This window comes from Centruroides sculpturatus, unplaced genomic scaffold (genome assembly GCF_000671375.1).
Source record: "Centruroides sculpturatus isolate CEXI.00-Female unplaced genomic scaffold, Cexi_2.0 scaffold1591, whole genome shotgun sequence".
NCBI lineage: Eukaryota > Metazoa > Arthropoda > Arachnida > Scorpiones > Buthidae > Centruroides > Centruroides sculpturatus.
This window is the reverse complement of record NW_019386006.1, coordinates 92,232-116,556: the sequence shown is the minus strand read 5'-3', so window position 1 is coordinate 116,556 and position 24,325 is coordinate 92,232. Positions and strand designations below refer to the sequence as shown.

The window sequence follows — 24,325 nt, the reverse complement described above, 5'->3', positions numbered from 1 at the left end:
ACATCAACTACATACTTGGCTATTTTTTCCTTTTCTCATCAGAAGTAGTATTTAAGTAAACGGATTTTTCATCTTCTTCCTAGTTGAAAATTACAAAAAATTACTAACTTTGAATGAAAGAAATTTTAAAGAATGTCAATCAATTTTATCGTGAAGGGCATCGCGTGTATTTTAATTTTAAATAGACTGAAATAAATATTTTAAACAATTGCGGAATTTTTCAACTGTTTCCTATTTAAACGGGTGCCATACTCAAAATTAGATAAACATTTTTAAATAAATATATTAAAATTTCTGTAAAATAATGTTAGAAATATTTGATTGTTATTCTTATTTTAAAATTTTTCAGTATTATATTTAATTTGAATGCATCATAAAATTCCACCCTATATCATTTCAAAATATCCTGTTAATAGTGTTTGTTTACAAGTACCACATAACTTTTTACTAAACAAATGAAATAAAATCATTTTTCTGTTTGGACCAATAAATATTATTCTTTAATAAAATGCCAGATATTTTCATTTTTTGAAGTGAATAAATAAAAATGTATAATTAAATTTGTTTAAGGAGTAAGAAAAACAATTTTTCTAAATTCAAGTATTTAAATAATTTTTTATTTAATTGGTCGTTTTATATCTGACAAAAAATAACTTATAAAAAATGGAATGACCGACAATTTTGAAGTATTTACCCGCAAACACAAGGCACGCATTTGGCAAAGTTTATGATCTCTTATCAAGCTCTTGGCTTTGCCGTTGGTGTGACATTTTTAAACTCAAATAGTTTTCTCACAAAGACAACCTGAATGGTTGATGTGATACAAATGACAATGCATTGTGCAAGGGACCAATAAAGAACCCATCTGTTGTTTGCATCTACTAGATACCAATCTCTTGAAACTTGTCTTCGGCTTTGATCTTGATATTTGAGCATTTCACCAACTCTTTCGTCAACAGTCTTCAATGTGCCCTAGTTAAAATAATTAACATTTAAAAAAGATGTAATTCAATATCAATTAAATTACTAAATTTTAAAATATTTTTCATTGGTAACTAATAAGCAAGCTATATTTTAGTGCTCTGGTAATAATGTGTAAGATTTACAAATGATATATCAATCAATTAGCTTTTAAAGGATATAAAGTATAATTTATGAAGACCAAAATAAACAAAGTGAATAACTTACATACAATTTTACTTAATTTTTTTTTACAGAAATGATGTTAAAATCTTAAATTACAGGGTTATATTATGAATATTCTTCAAATGATCAATCACTTTTTTTTTCTTACAGTGTTATACTAACTATATTCAGAAATATATAATCAATATATTGATTTGACAGGTTTACTGTATTCAGATACAAATCATATTTCTTTAATAATTTACTTGTTTATGTAATATTTTTAATATATTTGAAAAAAGTTATTTATTTATTTGTTTGTTTGTTTGTTAAAGATGAAGTATATTTCTAAAATTTCATATGTTATCACTTTGATATAATTGAAAAAAATCTCCAAGATAAAAATAGTCATCAGAATAAACACTATACTTTAACCAAAATTATTGATAGGAAATGTTATAGAAAATATTTTTAAAATAGTTTTGCTTTTAAAACATTCTGAATAATGTTAGAAAAATATGTTCATTATATTATATGCTGTAAAGTGTTATCAAAGTTTAAAAGGAACAAAGATTCACAGAAATTTTATTTTGTCAAGTTATTCTTCTTAGTTTTCGTGACTTCTTGACTTGACTTTCTAATAATTCCTTTATGTACTATTGCATTTTTCATGCTATTTTGATAATATGTCTACTGATCTATTGTTAAATTTCTTTATTATTTCCACTATATATAAGACAAAGCCATTCATTATTAAATTATTAAAGACAGGAAATCGTGCTATAATATAGCAATTTCACTACAAACATGTTAAATAACTGTTAGTTAACATGCTTGATGTTAATTGTTAACAATAATAATCTTTAACTGCAATATATAGCAATATTTATTATTATTCTGAATAAAAATTTTTATTCAGAATATATTTTAATATTAAATTTTTCTGAAATAAAATTTAAATTATAATAATTTTTTACCTCAATTTATAAGTTGCCTAGAAAATATTGCATAATTTATCATGAGCTTACAACCAAATTATCATATTTTAAAAATTAAAGTAATTTAAACTTTAAAGAAATAATTATATTTAGAAAAATATACAAGAATTATCATCAAGTAAGAAGAATATCTTAAGAACAACACTGTTTACAATTTGACTTTTTTGATTTGTTAACTGTTTTAATTTAATCTTGTCATAATTTGTCCTCGAAGTCAGTGTAGATTGAGTTATACTAGAATTAAAGTCAACTGATTTATAATTAAAAAAATACAGTGGGGTATGCTATAACAGATACTTTTTATCTACAAAATCAAAATGTTACAACAAACAAAGCTGCTACAATGAAGGCAAAGAAATACTATTAGCCAACATAGCACATGCATGTGCATGACATATTGAGGTTTTCCCCATTGATTAAAACATTACAAACTATAATAAGACAGTGACTAAAGTTCAAATAGTTGTTTATTGTGTCTTTAGCAATAAAAACATGTTTTTAAAATTGTTCTGCTACATAATTTTAGCCTCAAGCTGACAAAATAAAGTGAGAAAGCTATTTAACTTTATACATTAAGAAAAAAATAATTTCCAAGAGAGAAAATGAAAAAAGTGTAGGCAATATGAATGCTGAATAAGGTATGGTTAAATGATCAGTACAATTTTAAAGAATAAGGAAGAAATAAAAAAATGCACAGATTGCAAAGGAAATCTCTATATTAAGAAGTTAATAATGTAGTGTTGTGGAAAAGATGGAATTTCTTCTATTAGTTTGGATTAATGAAAAACAAATGGCAATTATTATGGAAAATTTTTTCATACTTCTCAGTACAGAAAGATTTTTTGCTTTTCAAATTTACATATATAATGTATAGAAGTTAAATAAATTAATTTTATAATATTTTTACCCTTATATTTTTGATTTTATACTATGTTTTTCCTATTTAAATGGTTATGTTAAAATGTAACTTTGATCTAGTCTTTGGACTTGGAATGGATTACATCTAAACACACATATTTCAATGTATGCTAGAATAAACAGATACCATAACAAATGAGGTCCTAGAATCAATTGTGTTTGTTCTAGCATACCCAACTATATAATAAAAATTATATAATATGCCTGTCTATATTTTCCTGAAAACTATTACATAAGTTTTTCAATGATTATCTTCAAGAATACCTATCTAATCATCAAATTTAATTTATATAAAAAAAACTAAAATTAAAAATTTTATTTCAAGTATCATAAAATCCAGGCAGTATTTATATCATTCAATTTATAAAAGAGAAGATAGGAAAAAGCTGTTTAGGATTTTTTCAAATATACTAAATATTCAATCAATTATAAGAAAAATGAAAAATTTTTCATGTATTAGAGATAATATATGACAATGATTTAATTTTATATTTGTCTGGAATCAAAACAGTTAAAATTCATTTTGGCTAACAATAAAAATAGAAAAATAATTTCTAATGCTACAAGAAAAACCTGTTTCCTTTAAAACATCAAGAAGTGACTATTTTTGATCACATAATTTCAAATTGTGAAAAATTATCAACTGATGTTCATATAACATTTTTGCTATTTACACACACAGTAAAACTTTCATAAACCAGAACTGCATGATACTGAACATTTTTTTCATTTGGCTGGCTTCTGTTTTGAATGGATTTTCTCTTAACATAGAAAATCACTCTCTTCTGAAATATTTTTCCCATTTAGGCAGATTTCTTTTTTATTTAGACAGATTTTACTGTATTGTTTTACTTACTAATAAATAGAATTTACCTTAATGTTACATACACATCTAAAAAACAATTACGAAAACTATAAAAACATAACTAATTGTAATTAAAATCTATGTACCTTGCTATTTAAAAACATTTTTATATTTCAAAGTCTCGTCACCAATTTTATTCTTTTATTTCCAATTATTATTTGTTATCTGGCAAGCATTCATTAATTAATCCTTAAATAATTATTCCAAAAATGCTATAAAAAAATTAAAATAGAAAACTAACTATGAAAACTATTCAATACTTAGTTAATTAACTGAATTTATACAGCCATTTTTGTTATATATTATACTGTAGTTAATTAACCATGATGTAATATATAATAAAAATCACTATACTAATGTTTATATGAAAATGTCAGTAATTGTATTAATTAATTAGTAAATTTTATATTTTGTGCATATGCCCATATGTTATGTTTTAATATTTAAAATTTTAAAAATTTAAAAATAAAAATAATATACTTTTTTTTATAAAAGGTAAATCAGAATGATGATAAACTATATTTTATGCACTTAATTAATGACCATTATAAAAAATAATTTAAATTGTTGTATCGTTACTGCAATGTATTTTTGATTAAAATCAATTTTATTAAAAATATGATAAGATATCAATAAAATAATGTAATTTCTATAAAATATAATCAAATATTCAAAAAACTGATTATGTATTATTCATAAATTCACCTATAAATAGCATGAAAATTTAGTTTCATAATAAAAACGAACAGACCACGCGTTGTTGTGGCTCAAAATGTATCTATTATAAATGTATAATACTTTCCCCGTGAGGGGGAAAATTTTCGAAAAATTTCTTCTTAGTGTACATTCTCTTGACGTACCCTATTAAAACGCAATAAAAAACGCAAAAAACCGCATCTGAAATAGTATAATAGAAGCCAAGTTCTTCAAGGTAAGCCTTAATCCTGTCCTCTCCCCCGCGGGGGGAATATCGAAAAATCCCTTTGTAGTGTATATTCTGTTGACGTACCCTATTAAAACGCAATCAAAAACGCAAAAAACCGCATCTAAAATAGTATAATAGAAGCCAAGTTCTTCACAGTAAGCCTTAATTCTGTCCCTCTCCCCCGCGGAGGAANCAAACTTAGGTCGTCGTACTCGTAGCGCCATCTGTTGGACATAAAAGCCTTAACCTAGATTGTAATTTATATGAATGTTTAACGGAATAATATACAGCCTATGTCCACCTTGAAGTTCCATTCTAAATATTGGTGAAAGAATTTTTGAAATCGGATGAGTAGTTTCGGAGATTACCCGCTACATACAAACTTAATTACAGTACTTCTTACAAACATTACCTCTTTATAATATTAGTATAGATTAAAACTGAATGCTTAAATTCATATGACATAAAGAGAAAGTAAAGTAATTAATTGATTTAAGTTTTGCAGTTTAAAAATATTTTTCAAAATTATCATATTAAATTTAAATTCATAAATTATATAATCTATTATAGATAAACAAGGTTTGCTGATATAATATCTGTACCATAAAAACTATAATTCAAATAAAGCAACTCAATGAAAATTTGTATGTATATGCATTTCAAAATAATAATATAGGTATAGATTTTATTTGAAACAATTAAAACAAAAAAATAATTAACAAGAAAAGTAAAAAATAATAAAATACGCTTATATGTAATGTAAGTGGTTACAAGAAGTCATATGTCAGAGGAATAAATACAAATAACTGCAAACTATTAAAATATTTTAAAAAAATACTATAGGCTATTTTTTAATTTGACTATTACATTCTTTGATAACTCTTTCTATTTTTTTTTAGAACTTACTTTCTTATGATTTCAATATAAATCTAAATAATTAAGATCTTGATGATTATAAATTTGATTCATAGCTGATGAAAGCTAGGATTGCTGCATTTTATACAAAAGAACTGAACAACACATCTGCATTACTATTCGAATTATGGAACATTGTCTTGTGATTGTGTATCATCACTATAAATTAAAATGCAATAGTAAAATTTTAATTATTGTACATTATAATAGATTAAACTGTAAATGAAGTTTGAATTGTCTTAGTTTTATAAAAAATATGTCAATAAAAAGTCCTTTTTACCATTTACCATAGCAGTCCCCAATAGGATCAGTACGGTATTTTGGAGGATTGAAATTAGTCAGAAGTCAATTTAGAACAGCTCATTAAAAATTATTAGTCTAATGGATTATGTATATGACAGTTCAGGATAATGTAAATTTGCACACTATAAGTAGATCTTTTGTACGAAAAGTGTGTGGATTAATACTCACTCACCACATTTATTAATTATTATTATTTTTTTTTATCATCATTATTAGCAAAAAAACATGAGGAGTCAATTAAAGGTTGAGTAATCTTTGAAGGAGTCAACAGTCAAAAATGTTTGTGGACCTGATCTACTATGGATAGTTGAGAACAATTGAATAGTCTTTAGAGTAAGAAAAATAAAAATAGCAGATCTAGACGAGACTAAGTTACTTAGAAAGTGTTGTTCTGATACATCAAGGCATAGGCTTATGTAATAGAAGATATAGATTTTAATATTATATGGAATGAAAGTCTCTCTATTATAAAAAAATGCTAAAAATGCATAAAATTTTACTCTCATTAAGAATTAATTGAGTACTAAGGCATATTATAGTACTTAAGAATGTTAGAATGTTAGTAAGTTTAGAATGTTAGAAGAGAGTTTTAAAAGAATACAGATAAGATATAAAATGGAAGGAATCACTACAGTGCTTGTAGAAAATACTTTGGATAAAGAATGACATATCCAATAAAAGGATGCCTTATTTATTTTGCTATTTATGTCTAGCTCTTTCCCTCAGACAGCAAAAGAGCTTTAACAAACAGCTGCTTAACAAAATATCAGAAAATACAATATTAGATATTTCAATACGAACACAGTTGAATGAGTATGTTGTATTCTGTTTTCACCGAATTATTTGTTTTTTTTAAATTAAATATATACTGTTTAAAAAAACAAAAGTCACTAAAATGTGGAAGTGCTGATCAAATTTGAATAGACTAAAACAGTTTGTTTTACTGACAGCTTTACTGTTTGCTTTACAAAATCATTATTAAGATCTGAGAATGAGAGTCAGTTTCAAAATTACTAATCAAAGTTGTTAAAACTGACTTATAAAAGTAAGTGGTTTATTTTACTATCATAACTTTGAATAAAGGCATTGGAGATGTTGAGCAGTTGTAAATCTTAATTCTGATCATTTTTACTATTTCATTTTCTTAATGATTATATTGATCATTGACCATTTTTCTCAATCTAAGACAGAAAATTGGTTTTCCATAATAACATGTATTATAAGTAACAGAATGCAACTGAAAAAAAGCTAAATGAATTCTATATGTGAGTTATCTTAAAAAAAATTCATATCAAGCAATACAATTGTTAATAATTTAAACAAATACATTTTATGGAGTTTTCTAAGATCCATTGAGATTTATTTTTATGAATAATTAATCAATTAAATATCAAAATAAATATAATATTCAATGAAGCAATCATTTTAATTTATCAAATTTGATAAAAATAAAATGGAACTAAACTGAATCAAAACAAATAAAATCCATAACGAATACTCCAAAAATGTTGTTAGTTTAAAATTAATCAGATTAATTTTTAAACTAAAACAGTTTTGGATTGTTCTTGATTTGTTTTTTATTATTCCAGAATTATTTACTTATTATTTATTCATTCAAAAATATTGTCTTCCTGATTAATACTATAAAACCTAAATATATTTATTAAAGTTATTTTTGGTGTTAATTCCATTTGATATTTTACAAGATAGTAAATTACCGTAAAGTTGGCCACAGTGACATCCATTTCTTCTAATTCTTTGATGTAACTCTCCCATTCATCACGCTTGAAGGAATTAACATATAAACTTACAAGTTTAGATGCAAATCGAGATAGAGAATTATCTATACAAAGTTGATAATAACCTGTAAAAAATTATGCTTTAATAAAAAAATAATATTGTATGCTATTTAAATTTAAATATCTAGCAAATTTATTCAAAAATCTGAAAACAGGATTACAAAGATATTTTGCTTTAAAATAATTTTAATACATCATACTATTTTAAAACTTAAAAATAATTAAAAATTTATTAAGCAATGTCTAGTATACAGTATTATAAATTACTATAATTCTCTACTATAAGAAAATACTATTTGTAAAGCTTTAATAATAATTAATAATATGTATTAATAACTGTAATTATTAAACTCTCTACCTAGAATTATTATAGTTTGTTAAATAAAATATAAAATAATAAAAGTGTTTTCAGATTTTCAACAATTTATCTTTATTTTAGTAAAAATACTAAATCATAATAAAATTTTTTGCAGTTTTAAACATTAAGATTTTAAATCCATCAAAAGAAACATTTTAATTGAATATTTCAGACCATAAGCATAGTAAATTCATAGTAAACAAGTAAATTCAGATAAGAAAATATTTTCTAACTCCTATTATTATTATTATTATTATTAAAAACAGTATAATGCAAATAAACATTAAAATTATAGTATGATTATTACATAAAGATTATAAATAATTTTAATCTATCTAACATTAACAGAAACAAAATTCTGAAATGCTCAAAAACTTTTCTCACTCTTCTATTTATTTTAAATTTCAATTTCTAATTTAAACTTTCATAATTGAAGCAAACATGATTCTGTTTGCATGGAAACACTTTTCTTTTAAGCAAGTTATCTTCTACATATTTCTAGAAATCTTTACTAAATAATGTAAAAAACTTTTTATATTTTATTCTTTCTTACTATAATATATACTTTAATAGCAATTTAAGTATCTTCACTTTCTCATACATTTAAATAATGGCTATTATCTAGCATTTCCAGTAAACCTTGTTAAATTTAGCAATTAAGAAAAATAATTTTTAAGTGATTATCTTATCATTAAAAAGTGTTGAAGATAATAACACTTTTAAAGTTCTAGAAAAAAACTATAATTTAGAAATAAAAGAAAACATTTCAAATAAGAGTATTGAAATTGAATGCTTGTGATTTCAGTAAATAATTAGGATATCTTAATATTGTAATCATCATCATCATCTAATAACAGAGTTATCAGTTCAGTGAGATACATTAAATAGACTGTTCACATAAAAATATTTTCTCAAGTCACCACTGATCACAACTATTTAATTTGTTTATATTACATCACATAATTCATGATAAAAGAAAAACAGTATCTTTGAACATTCTGTCATTAAGAAACTTTCATTTTATCATCATTCTATCAAAGCAAGATTAATGAAATTTCTTTATATCAACTACTTTAAAACAACATGCCAGATATTTAAAAAAGTAATTGCAATAGAATAGAATAGTGGCTAAGAACATTTTTATAAATGATAAAAACTGTAGAGAGATATTATCTAAAATTAATTAAAACTGGATAATTCATTAGGTATTTATGAATATGATGCATGTATTAAAGATTTTTAGATTATGTTCTGTGTGTTTTTATAAATAAGGAATAAAGCAGTAGGTTTTGTTCTAGATTTTATAAATCTACAAAATCATTATTAAACTTCTGTTAAAAGAAATGATTTAATACAAGATGAAACAAGACAAATTACAAAATCCTTGTGGAATATATAAATTAACATATGAATGACATTAAATTTAAATACTAATCTTAAATTTTATTTCAATCAATAACTAGATCATCACATACCAATTAAATACTGTATATAAAATCATAAATTTTCAATTTATAAAAACAAGTAACTGTGAAGTAAAAATTAAAAATAATAATAATAATAATAATAATAGACAGCCAAGCTTTTTTGTTATAATTTACTGTAATTAATCAACTAGCTAATTCAACTAGTTAATGTGAGGATAGAAAGATTTGCAATCTTGTGGAAACTTTAACAAGTAGAATTTTTTAAATTAATAAATTACAAATAATTAGAGAAAAAATCAACTTAAAATGTTCTTTGAATCTGCAACTCCTGCACATTTAAGAGTTTAAATAATAAAAATTGACAATGAAAATCAATATATTGGAGATGTGTATTCAAATCTCACTTCTAGCTGACCTTTTTCTAGATTAGAGGTGAACAACCTGCAGTCTGCATTAATATTTTGTGCAGCCAGTTTTGCACAAAATATATCAATTTCCCAACTTTAGGATGTATGCAACAAAAATTCTATTGTTATTTTCTACAACTTAGTAAAAAGTAAAACAAGAAATTGGCTAACAGACACATCAAAACTAATTTAAAACTAGTAGTGACTAAAACTAAACCAAATATTTTGAATATATTATGTTCACATCAATGACAGAAGTCAAATTAAGTATACATATGTTAATTTATAATCATATATGAATAACTAACTGATTTACCAGCATTTTTTTTCTTTTTTTAATGTATGATCTGAGTCAGTTCGAAAGTTTAAATGTGGCTCTTACATAGAAAAAGGTTGCCCATACCTGTTCTATTGATAAGACACTATATTTCTAAACTAGTAAGTAAAAATTCTAATTATTAAAACTTCTCAAGATAGTCATGACACCTCTTGATTCTATGTTAAGTTAGTTTATTAATTAATTAAATTATTAAACTGAATTATTATATTATAATTAATCAAAAACAGCCAAAGAAAACAAGTATTAATTTTTAATTATCTGTTAGGTAAAATAAAATAAATTGCTTTTATACAGTAAACTAAACCAGAAACTATAAAATTAATTAAATAACAATACTAGATTCATTGGGTCATAACAGATATTTAAATATACAAAGTAATTTAGACTAAAATAGACTAAGAAGTTGCCATCTTGTATTAAATTTATTAATTAGAAAATAAATTAAATAATTTAGAATATTCTAAAAGAAAATCTCAATCTCAAGAAAGATAAATCATACATCAAAATTCAAATTATTAAAGTTGATAAAAGATAGCTACTTTAGTCCAAATTACTTTATTTCTATATATTTAAATGGCCTAGTTATGGCCCAAAGAATTGATTAAAAAAGACAACTTTATCTAAGGTCAGAAAAGATAAAAAATAAAAAGTGTGTTTAAGAAATTAAAACTATTTCAGAGAATATCTTAAACATTTTTGTACAGATTCTTATCTTTAAGGATCAGATTTGTATACATGTGCATATTCTTTTCCTTAAATCTGTGATATTGAAACTTCAATACAAACACAATTTGAGTCCAAGTAGATAAAATTAAAATTGTCCAATAATAAATATTGATTTTTAAGTATCAATAATATCTGCAATAATAAATAGTAAAAATCAGAAATGCATATGAAATATGTATTTATGATTTTTACTTTTTTGCATTTTTTTAACATTTTCAGGACAAAATAACTGCTTTATAATCTTTACAGCTTGTTTATATGATGGCAAGTACTAATGTTCCAACTGAAGTCCATTTCTGGCAGTGAATCTTTTTTTGCACATTTATAGTTTATATGAGAAATACCACTTCACTATGCTATTATAGATGAGTGTACAATGTCAATGTTTTAAATTTGAATCATCCATCTCACATTCTTTTAAAGTCCCCCAAATAAACATGGCATTACCATGGCAGGCAATCTCTCATTTTTCAAATTCTCAAAATCCTTTGAATTAATTATATTAAAATGTTATATTTATTAATTTACTTAAACAGTTTCTTGGTATTCAACATCAAACATGTTATACAACAAAATAAACATTGTTTTTTGACATTAACAAAAATTAAAAATTAACAAACTTCAACAATTTTCACAAACACTTTCCACAGCTAATTCACATCTGTCATCTTTAGGTGAAAATTCATAATTAAACAGAATTGCATATTTGGATCAGAACATATTTGAAATTTCAGGACAAATTTATAATTTAAAATACACAATGATGTTATACTAAGATTTCATTTAAAAAAATAAAAATGCATACATAGCAAAAGAAACAAATTAAATTAACTCAAAAAAATTTCACCTTCCATACGCTTTCTAGCAGTAAATGTTTAATAAACAGCTTAATTAATAAGTTTAAATAAACTCCTGAATACCCAAGAATAATTATTAATTTAATAATGTTAAATTTAAATCTTTCAAAAAATATTGTTCACTTATGGGAGGTAATTTCAAACATCTCAAAGTAGTCAAACTTCTGATTATGGAGTGTGCACAGAAAAGATTCATTATATCAACTTTAGTTCAATCAATAATATGGATAAAACAGCAAAATCTAATGTTGCATTGCTAAGAAAGTATGTACAGGAGTTTGGATCCTACATATTTAAAGCAGATTAATAAATTATTTATTGTAAGGTATGCCACAAATTGTTTATGCTAAAATACAATATCAAGTGTTGAAATATTCTTAAAGCATCAAAATGAGCCAAAACAGCAAGTAATCACAGATAAGTTGCTATTTGTACTGAAACTAACTTTAGTAGAACCAATAATATCAATTGGACCAAAACATTAAACACTAAATCTATAATTAGTTAATAACTTAATAAGAGTTTACTCATTTGTCATTGTTTCTACAGGGCTTAAACAAAAATATATGACTAGACCAGCGATGTAACTATTAACTATATAAGATGGAGAAACTATGTTAAAGTCCAAAATTAAAACAAATTGATAACTTCTAATAAAATGAGCACCATACACACTTTTCCAGCAAAAGGAATCAGAACAAACATTTTCGGTTTATTTTATAAACCTGCTTCAAGTTTCAAACTATAAAATTTGAAGCAGGTTCATAAAAAAATCGAAAATGTTTGTTCAGCAAACTCCTTTTGCTGGAAAAGTGTGTATGGTGTTCATTTTATTACAAGAAACCAGGTTAACCCAGTCATCCTCAAACATCTTGTAAACAGTTACAATTTCATGATGAACTCAGGATATTTTTCTTCTAATTTTCAATTAGAAATTCAGACTATGTACAAAAAATTATTTAATTTTTGAGTCTATCAATTAATCCTTTTTTCACACACCATAGAAGTAGCCTTTACATTGGTTTGAAGAAATCACTTCATAAAAACGAATAACAATAGGTAAAATTTGTAGATGGTATAAAACTTGGCAGTTGGTGAGAAGATTTACTAAATTTTTAATGTTAAGGCGTCAGATACCTAAAATGAAAGGCTGACGTCTGATCGTTTTTAATTGTAAATTTTTACCTATTGTTATACGTTTTTTATGAAGTGATTTCTTCAAACCGATGTAAAAGGCTACTTCTGTGGTGTGTGAAAAAGGATGAATTGATAGACTCAAAAATTAAATAATTTTTTGTACATAGTCTGAATCTCTAATTAATAATTAGAAGNAATGATTTCTCCATTAATAGGTACATTTAAAAATAAATTTAATATTTATTAATTAGACAGTATAGAAAGTTATAAAATTTTATTGAACATGCAATTTTATTCATAATTGATTTGATTGCACACCTACATGAAACATTATTCTAATACCTTGTCTTGTGATGTCATAATTTTCAAATCCCTTGTGAAATGTATTGTCAAACACACTTATCCCCTCCCGTCTAAAAAGTGTGATGTAATAGAAGTTAGTTAAACATATGCATTTCAATTTACAAAGTTTAGTAAATATTACTGGCCCTTTTAACATTCTTAATGCATATTTCAGGCATTTTAACATGCATTTATCTGCATTTTCATAGGAATATGCATGTGCTTATATTGCAATTTTAAATGCATATAAATCCTTGTATTTCAAAATAATTCAAAATTATTATTGTTATAAATAGATATTAACAAGAATTATAATGAAAAAATATATGATTATACAATATCTGTATCAAAATTTTATTTTTTCAGTTATCTCACCAGATATTTCAACTTTCTGTTCTTCATATTCAGCATTAGGCTTCCATTGGTAAGGAAATACATGTAATCCATTTGGATTACGAATTGCAAATCCAGCCATCCCATCTCCTCCTCGCATTACCTAAAATTTAAACAATTAATCTTTGATTAACATGAAACAAATAAATAGGCTATACAGATTTCTATAAATTGAAAATCATTTCTATTAAAAATTAAATTATTTTTAATGTAATTAGTTGAATTTTTGAAATGTTTTCATTTTTTTAAAAGATAATAATAAATGGTCCATTTCAAAATAAATTTAGTTTAAAAATCAATATAACAGAAATAAAATAAAATTATCTGAGTACAGTGGAACCTCGGTGTACAGTGTATATGACCTTAATCTGTTCTTAATGTTTGGACTTATACCGAATAGGATGTATATCAAACCAACCTTTCCCATAAGAAGTAATGTAAAAATGATTAATCTGTTCTCATGAAAAAAAATGGCTGGCTTTAAACACCTCGCTTTCCTGGCTAGTTCCTGCTTGATTTTTCGTGAGATCAGCGTGTATCTTTTTAGCTTTCTTGCAAATAATTGCTTCCGATACGATGTCGCCAGCACACTGTTTTTCAGTTATCCAAAGCAAAAGCAATTTCTCAACATAATCTAATGTCTTCGATCTCTGTTTAGAAATTGATTTAACCCCTTTCGCAACGTTAGCAGATTTAATAATGTCTTTATTTCTCGCAATTGTCCATATCGTCGTTCTTGAAATACGGTAGGCAACAGTTAAAATCTCAAACACGCATGCCACCTTCATATTCCTCAACAATCTCTTTTTTCAGTTCCATTCTGATTCTAGTCATTTTTGTTAGTTTTCTGTTGCTTTTCACTTCCTTTTTGCAATTCATGATTAATAAAAATAATAAAATTTTACTTACAAATTAAAATCAGAAGAAATTTAACAAAGTTAGAAACTGTGGCATCGCGAACGTCTAGTCTAGTCTAGTACACTGATGGTGTTACTTGTTCATAGATAGCACGTATAATTGAATTAAGTCGTATACCAAGCAAAATTTGTTTCGTCCAAACAGGACGTATTCCGAATTCGACATATTCTAAAGCAGACATATACCGAGGTACCACTGTATTTAAATCATGCAATAAAAATAAACAACTCATAAGAGTCTTGAAAAAAGTAAGATTTTAATTTCAACTTCAGTTTTATATAAATATATATTATACAGTACAGTACTATATATATAATGTATATATATTGTAATAATTGTATAATATACATATATTACATTGTATTACAGTATTCAGTTCTTTTAGAAAAACAAATAACTGAAGCTGAAATTAAATCTCATATGATTTTACACACAATATTTTTTATCATGAAAATCACAGTAGTGTTAAATCAAAGAATTAAGAACAAATTGCACATCGAAAATCATGCAATTTAAACAATGAGCAAAATTTTTTAGTATAATAATGGTAACTTTTCTCTATAGAAATCATTTACTTAAAACAATCTTATTCTAACTGCAAGAACAGAATTCAACTTTTGCATTTAATTGTCTAGTGTCTTGATGTCTTTTAACATACCAAAAGACTTTGATACCACTACAAAAAATAATGCACTATTCCTATCATTCAATAATTTTATTCCTTAAATTCACAGAAGGAATTTAAATAATCTGTGGCTGTCAATAAAACAAGAGAGAAAAAGAAATGCAAATATATGAAAGAATATATAGTTGCACTTTTGATTTCTTCTCTCTCTCTTTTTTGTATATAGTTGAAACCAATCAGTAGTATTTAAACCAAATATATAATATGTTGTTGAGATGATTTCAATCAATCTACCAATCTGCAATATATATAATCAAAGTTAATATTCATACTAGTCTAATGTCTTTTTACTATTGAAAAAAGAACACAGTGTAATCATGAAATAATAAAATCATTAAAACTGAGCTGATATAACTAAACTGAGTAAATATAAACATATTATACATTGCTAGATGTAATTATATCTATTGAAAAAAAATCTTTTATGCAATCTTTTACTTTTCTCTATTACTTGAAAAATTATTAAATTTCTGAAGTAATAGAGAAAACATTGTTTGAATAGATAAAAACTTTCCAATTTATATACACGAAATATATATAAATTAAATTGGCATCAATTTGAAAATTTTAATCAAAATTAATAGGGGAACTTAATTTATTTAAATATATAAAAACTATTAATAGAGAAATAAATTGAGGAATAAATTTAGATATAAAATTAAAACAGATATGATCAGTAATAAATTATTATTCTATATTTTTGCAGCAGCAGCTGTTTTTAAAAATATATATGTAACTTTAATATTACTCTTCTAAAATAAATTATGTAATCTTAAAATTTTATATTTCTATTAATTATTTAAGAAAATAGTGTTTTCTATATACATTACTTATAATTAACCTTCTATCTCCAATCATCCAATTTGTGACATAGACTGCAATCATAGTGACGGAGACCCTCCTTAATTTAAGTTGTACAAAGTATTATAATGCATTTGAATCTAAAATCAAATGATATGAGCCTTTATTAATTTTTATAAAAGTTAGTATTCTTTTTCACATTTTTCATGCATGGAAGTTGCATGATCTGGGCAGTAAGTTTTCTTGCAATTTGAACATCAATTATTAAATAGTGGTGTTTGTCACAAAATAGCACAAGACAAAATGATCAGATTGTTGGACCTTCAAAGAAATTAAAAAATCAGTTCCAAGTGCTGATACATTAAAAAATAAAATAAACAAATATCAGTTAAAAACTGTTACTTATACTATAACTGAGACCCATATGATGATAAAATTCTCTGTATTGCAAAAACTGTCATACATAATTGCACTTTGTCATCCAAATATCTCTCACTGAGACGCAAACAAAAAAGCATCATAAGATTACAAATCACGCAAGTAAAGGTAGGATTAAGAACCATGTCTTCCATGTCTTCAGTTGTCGAAAGCTTGCAAACATTAACAGGCAGGAATAACTGTCTTGTTATCATTACTATGAGCAAATACACCTACAACTGCCATAAATGATCGGGCTATATTTTGGATATATGATTATAGATTGGAAATGAATTTGGCACTAGAGTAAGGCATTAGGTGCCATCTCTTATTAAAATTAATAATTATAATATTTTAATTAATTTCTAATCTATAATCATATATCCAAAATATAGCCCGATAATTTATGGCAGTTGTAGGTGTATTTGCTTAAGATATCGGGTTTTCATTTGACATATATACTTATATACTATGAGCAACTCTTCAAATTCCATTAAGCACAATAAAACCTTCATGTTATAATAAGAACTAATGATAGTAAACCTTTTAATTAACTACATGTAATAAAGTTGCTATCAACAAAAAAAAACTTGATATCAAATTAAAAAGAACAACATACTCATAGGAAAATAAACTATATAGGCTATTCTTTCATGCTTTCATTTGTAGTTATGCTAATAATTACATAGATGATAATTATTTCTTCTAGCTGCTTCAACCATTCTAGCATCTCATGAAAAAGGTCTTAAAACAAGAAATATTCCTTGTTTTCAAGACCATGTTAGCCTCAAGTTTTGGTCAACATACGACAAAGTTGCATAGGAAAATGGACAAATATCATTCCTTGGTTTCTTTTATATTTACAGAATAGTCTAAAAGACATAAATTTTGTGTTGTTTGTTAATAATGGAATTTGGGATCCCTTTGGTGATAAGGGAAACGATAACTCAGACAAAAGAGGCATGTGCCTGAAGTTCCCAATGGACAGGCACCTCTGCAAAGATGCGTGAAAACTTTGATGAAAATTTTTTGAGATATATATACTATATCAATTTCAAAATTAATCTTACCTATAAACACTTCAATCAAAAGCCTTAAATTGTTTTCCAGTAAGATTTTTATTTGAAAAAAGGTTTTTGACTAATGTTTTCAATCTGCAATTGGAGATCTTCAGGTCTATAATGTTAGTTGAAAATCTTTTTTCAAATTAAAACCTTACTGGAATACAATTTAAAGCTTTTGATTGAAGTATTTATTATATCATTCCAGTCTAGTGGTGATTTAAATCTTTCCTATATTTCATACTGACAATTATTTCTTTCTGCCAGATCCTTAATACTGTATATGTAAACAAACCAAAATTAATCAAAGAATTAAAAAATAGTAATTATAAATTATGTAGCTACATTTAATGTCAAAGTAAAACAGGTAAAACATTTAAAAATGAAATTAAACAAGTGTTATGTTATGTGATAAATTAAAGTAATATGACAAAATTAGGCTAAATATGACATATTTATTAAAACATTTATAATATATATGCATTCTATTAATAACAGATGTGAAATAAAGTATAATTGTCCTTTCATGAATATCTGTTTGATTAAATATTTTTAAGTACAGTAAACTCCCGATTATCCGGGCTAATAATGGGGAGAAGTGGCACGGATAATCCAAATTATAATTATTTATTTTAAAAAAATATTATGTATAATATGTATTATACATATGTACATTTAATGAAATCTTAAATTGTGATACATATTATAACATGCAACTAAACGAAACTTTGTATAAATGTACTCACTATCGTTTTCTCCTCCAAAAAGAAACATCCGGTGCGGAAAAAGCAGCCTAACTAAAACCAGTCCAGTTGACTTCAGATACCACCACTACCAGCTTCAAACATCTAAATACGAACACGTGCATACTTATAGGATGCGTAAACATGAAAGTGAGCAACTATTTAAAAAATACATACACATATAATCATTTTTTTTTAAATTAAATTCATGCACGGATAATCGGGAGTTTACTGTATCTTTTGTAGTATTAGAAATATTAAATAAAATAAATCAGTTTATATGTGGATTCTATTAGGTTGTTCGTAAAGTAATTCCTTTTTTTTTACCACTAGACAGATTAGTCATATTTTTCTCATCATTTTCATTCTAAACCGTATTATTATTATATGTTTTGACAGCTAGCATTTTAAGGCTTATTTGTAAAAAATTTTGTTTGATTCTGTGCAATTGTTTATTTTTTGTGTTCCATCAAATATGGAAGATCGAAAGCATCATTTTCGGCATATTTTGCTTTTTTATTACCAAAAAATCAAAATGCTGTTCAAGCAAGAAAAAAAATTGTGGTACATGTATGGAGATGATGTGTTGAGAGAAAAATAGTGCCAAAACTGGTTTACAAAATTTCGTTCTGGCAATTTCAATATTGAAGGTGCACCACGTTCTGGATGGCCAGTTGAAGCCAATGAAAACAAAATAAAGACACTGATTGAAGCAAACTGCCGAATAACAACAAGTGAAATCACTAAGAGATTAAATTTGTCAAATGGAACTGTTTATGATTACTTGAAACAAATTGGTTTCGTTTCAAAGCTTGATGTATGGGTTCCACATGTTCTTAAAGAGAAGAGAAGTGCTCCCTTTGGTGAGATTTTAAGAAAATTTTTTTGGAGCTTTTGCCAGAGAATTTAACAATTGATTCAAAAGTGTACTGCCATCGAGTAAACAAATTGAGTAATATCATCAAACAGAAAGGCAGCCAGAACTGATCAACAAAACAGGTGTAGTGTTTTACCATGATAATGTCAAATTTCACACAAGTTTGGTAACTTGTCAGAAACTGTTATAACTTAGATGGGACATGCTATCACACCAATCATATTCCCCAGATCCAGTACAGATTATTACTTGTTCCTGTCCATACAAATTTTTTTTAACTGTAAGACATTTACTTGAAATGACAATGTCAAAAATCACTTGAATCAGTTTTTTGTAAGCAACAATCAAAACTATTATGAATGTGAAATCATGCTACTACCAGAATCGATGACAACAGGTATTTGACCAAAAAGGTTAATATATAATTCAATAAAATATTTATTTATTATAAAAATATTGTGTTTTTTCCACGGAAAAAAAAACAAAATTACTTTCTGAACAACCCAATAGAACAAAACACAAAGCCTAAACTGATTTATAGTTTGTAATGTAATTCTTTTTTATTTTACACATTCTGGTCATAGTATACAATACTTCTTATCAGCCAGATGGTTGATATAGTTAAGGTGTCAGTTTTACCTCTCTGGAGATCTGGGATCAAATCTGAACAAGCAACACCAGAAATTTTTCAAGGAGTGTGTAACCTGGAAACTTTTCTCACATAGCCACGATTGCAACAAGTACAATCTTGTGGGAGTGCTGATTTGATGTTAAGTCATAGTTTGAAGCTACTGCATAATATATGATATTCTTTTACAACATGTACCCACTCCCATTATGTAAAGAGTAGAAGGATATTACAAAAGAGCAGGGTAATATCCTGACAGTCACTCTGAACAATGAGATAGATGACTATTTTGTAGAAAACAAAAATAGTAAAACAAAATTAATCTGTCATGAATGTGGTAAAAATGACTGCAAGAAACCTAATCATATAATCACTAAATGTGCCATGTGTGAAGGAGAACAACAGAAGGTGAGCTATTTTTAATTATGTATATTATTTATAACCACATCTTTGTTTAGTAAAAAGTTCTAAGATTAATTCCCTCTTTTATTTTATTCATATTTTAAAAATAATTTTAGTATTGGAAGATAAGAATTATTACATCATATATGCAATAATATTGGATATATGATGTAATAGGGCATCCTCTTATAACTAAAAGGTATGCCCACTAAAGGGTTAAGGTATAAAACAGGGTTTTTCAACAAGGTCAATGAAAGTTTGAGGTCAATATAACTTTGCGAATATAAAAAATTTATTTAAAAATTTTTTAAATTTTGTACATTTTTGCTCTTAAATAAATGTTAGATGTTTTTAAAAATTACATAAGAAGCTATAGCATATATATTTATATATAATATAGTATAATTAATATTGAAGGGAGTTGATGGAAAAAATTTTTTCTTAAAAGGGAAAAAGGTTGGGAATCCCTGGTATAAAACAAGCTTCCATGTATTTTAAAATGATACCATATAAACCTTTCATAATTTTCATCCCAAAATGGATGAAAATTATGGCTGTAATTGATTGATTTGATATACTGTAATGCAGTGTTTTTCAACCTGTGGGTCGCGGCCCCAGGAGGGTCGTGCAGCCTTACATGGGAGGTCACGGGTAGAAGAAAAAGAGAAGTGTTTGTAGGTCCTACACTACATTAAAAAAACTACAATTTCAGCAAGAATTATGGCCCACCCCAGAAAATGATAGCAGAAAAAGTGTTGAGCTAATTTGCAAAAAGAAATAAAAAGTAGAAAAGTAGAAGCTGAAATTTCAGATCCTAAAAAAAAAAAAAAAAAAGGTGAACAGTTCCCTGTCCCTAATGCTATAATTAAAGGAAGTTTCATACTTTATGTGTGTTAAATTATTGTCGATTCTTCTGAAATTTTCATTTTAAACAACAATAATTTGTCTCAACAGAAAGAAAATTAAATACATAGTTTTTAAAATCACTGATATGGTTTTAATATGGCCCTAGGGGGGTTGCCAGAATTTTTTAACTTGTAAAGGAGTTGCGTATTCAAGAAGGTTGAAAAACACTGCTGTAATGGATGGCTGTCCATTTTATCCAAGTGTTCAGTTATCAGAATTAGCATTAGTCCACATTATCTCTCATAATTTGTGTTCTATAGTATATACTGTATTTTAACAAAATACAATGCCTTTCAGGGTGTCCACAAAATAAGTATATAACTTCAATATTCTATTAAAAGAAATACACTTACAAAAAATAATTATTTTGATTATCAAAAGATCCATCAAATGTTATAAAGTGTTATATGGCCTTATAAAGTTTTTTAACTCACAATGAAGATGGTGCTGTGTCTTGTAGAAGGAAAAACATTGTTGAAAGTGAAAAGAAACAAAAAATGACTATGCTACAAGAAAAAGCAGCATATGTTTTTTCTTTGCAGAATCGAAATCATTAAGAACAGTTCAACGTAAGTTCAAAACAGAATACAAGATATTGTGCATAAGAACAAGGTAACATCACTTAAACTCAGAAAACATATTAATGAAGTATTTCTCTTGATTACACCAAACATTTTTTGACGTAATTGGATTGAATTGGACTATTCGTCTTGATATCCTGTGATCAACCAAGGGAGCACATTTAGAGATTTATTCATGTTTATTAAAAACCTTTCACTTGTATTATAAACTTTAACATTATAAGTGAGTTGTTATTTCATGTTTTATTTTTGTAATAAAATATAAAAGTTATATACTTATTTTGTGGACACTCTGTATTATACAACTTAAAATTATTTAATAACTCTAGTGATTCACAATGTCTTGTCCTTCAGAGAAAATTATAACTCAAAACAGAAAAAAAGGAATATTTTATGTTTCTTGATATTTATTACTGTTCTGAAATTTATATTATCAAAATTACCAATATGATCTAAATTTTGAAGTCAAATGATTACATATTCAATAATAAATTTATTTATTTATAGTAAAATTTTTTCAAAACATACTGAAATTAGTTTCTATATTTCTTACAAAACTGTTACAAAGTTTATTCACATATTGTTAATGTTTTGTCAAAAGACAAATTCAAACATTTCTTCAAATAGGCATTTGAATATGTTATAAAGCATTTGTCTTTGACAATTCTGAATGATTATTATTGTTTGAATGAAGAAGGTTAACAATAATAACATTTGACGTTCCTTTTACATAACTGAAATTAAACAAATAAATATTTTTTTCTTAAAAACAAAAGTTTCTAATTTTGCTTTACCTTAGGTAATAATTGTAATTTAAATATCTTAGTCATCTTTCCATAAAATCTATTAAAATAATGGTAATTATATTTAAGCGATACCCCAACTCTAAAATAATTAAGGTGAACTATTAGTATGTTCATATATCATTAACTCTATACTGCAAGTCACTGATTGTAACTTCTTGCTGTGAATCATAGTGAGATTTTCAAATTGCTAATCGACATTAATTATATATTGATTCTTTAAAATATTTTATATTATCAAAATGTTTTAAAGACTCTGTAGTTATCATTTTAAACAATTTTATAAGCTTTTCTTCAAAAGCATACAGCATGTTGGAAAAAGTGTTTATTTTTATATTTACAATATAAAAATAAATAGATTTGCATTCTTAAAGACAAACAATGACAAAATTTTGAATTAATAGAAACGCGGCAATTCAAATTAATCAATTACAGGAATTGATTTTATTCTGTTTCTAAGATTTTCGCAAATACACGAACCAGTTGTAAAACAGAACACACAATTATTTATTCTGTATTGTATTGTCTATTTAAACTGAAACGAAAGCAAACAGTGGAACATATGTTCTCACCTGGAAAGCAACAAATAGCGTCGATCCAGCGTGAATAAATTGATAGAAACATTCTTCTCTTCCCGCATCCACGTGAACTTTAAATTCAAATGCAATTCCTAAATCTTTATCAAATGTGTAAGTATCGCCATCACATACAGAAAATACGAAAAGCAATAGTAACACGACCGACGTGACAGACGACGTGGCAGTCGCCATTTGGCAAATGTTAACTCGGCACTTCCCCAAAATCAAATGATGCCAACTCTGATCTAGATGATGACGTTTCTCTCGCTTCGCTTAATACAGTTCATTCACGTGTTTTAACCATAACCCACGTGCTAAACAGTTAATCTACAGATTATCCATTAGACTGTAGTTTATAAATTGTAAATTACGGTAGTTTATAAATGTATTACGGTAGTTATTCGAATAGTAGATAAGAAAATAGTAATAAATAAGCAAAATTATTCATAATTTATTATTGTATATACTGTACCAGGTGACCGTAATTATTATTATTTTTTTCATTTTTACCCTTTCCGTCCTATGGATATTAAGAAGACCTCATTCCATGCCCTTGGGCCAGGCCCGAAATGAGGTGGTCTGGTGGTGAGGGACGGACGAGCGACCTATAAAAATTTCTGGGGTGCTTGCCCGGATTCGATTCCGAGCGATAGGGTAGCGCATTAGCCTTCTTGGTCATGCAGCCATTAAAGCATCTTATTCGACGCTATCTAGAGAGATATTTAGTAGTCCAAATGCAACCAAATCTGTTATGTGAATTTCAAGACGTACTGAAGACATTTCCATTAAACAATTATAACTAAAACTTTGGAGCTTTTGGCGGTGCAAGCAATGAAAATGCATAAGCATGCGTTGCCACCAAGTTCTTGGTATAAAAATGGACACAACTGTTGAATGTCATTATTATCAGCCATGAGGGCCATTACCTTGCAGGAATTGACGGCCGGATGGCGAGCGGTCAAGATGGCAACCTACTGCTCTGGGGGACCCGGGATTGAATCCAGATGGGTCGAGAGGGATGATCCGACCGGATATATCAGGCCCCGTCCCTCACCACCCGGCCGCCCCATTGTGGGCCTGGCCGAACCCA

General features: G+C 26.2%; 1 protein-coding gene across 1 annotated transcript; it reads right to left on the bottom strand.

Moving 5' to 3' along the window:
• Positions 1-595: 595 nt before the first annotated feature.
• Positions 596-23,552, bottom strand: LOC111613076 (transmembrane emp24 domain-containing protein 6-like). Its single transcript, XM_023354381.1, has 4 exons — positions 23,230-23,552; positions 13,818-13,938; positions 7,768-7,913; positions 596-972 (listed from the first exon to the last, which is right to left on the bottom strand). The coding sequence occupies exons 1-4, from the start codon at positions 23,425-23,427 to the stop codon at positions 739-741; spliced, it is 699 nt and encodes a 232-aa protein (XP_023210149.1). The 5' UTR covers positions 23,428-23,552; the 3' UTR covers positions 596-738.
• Positions 23,553-24,325: the final 773 nt, after the last annotated feature.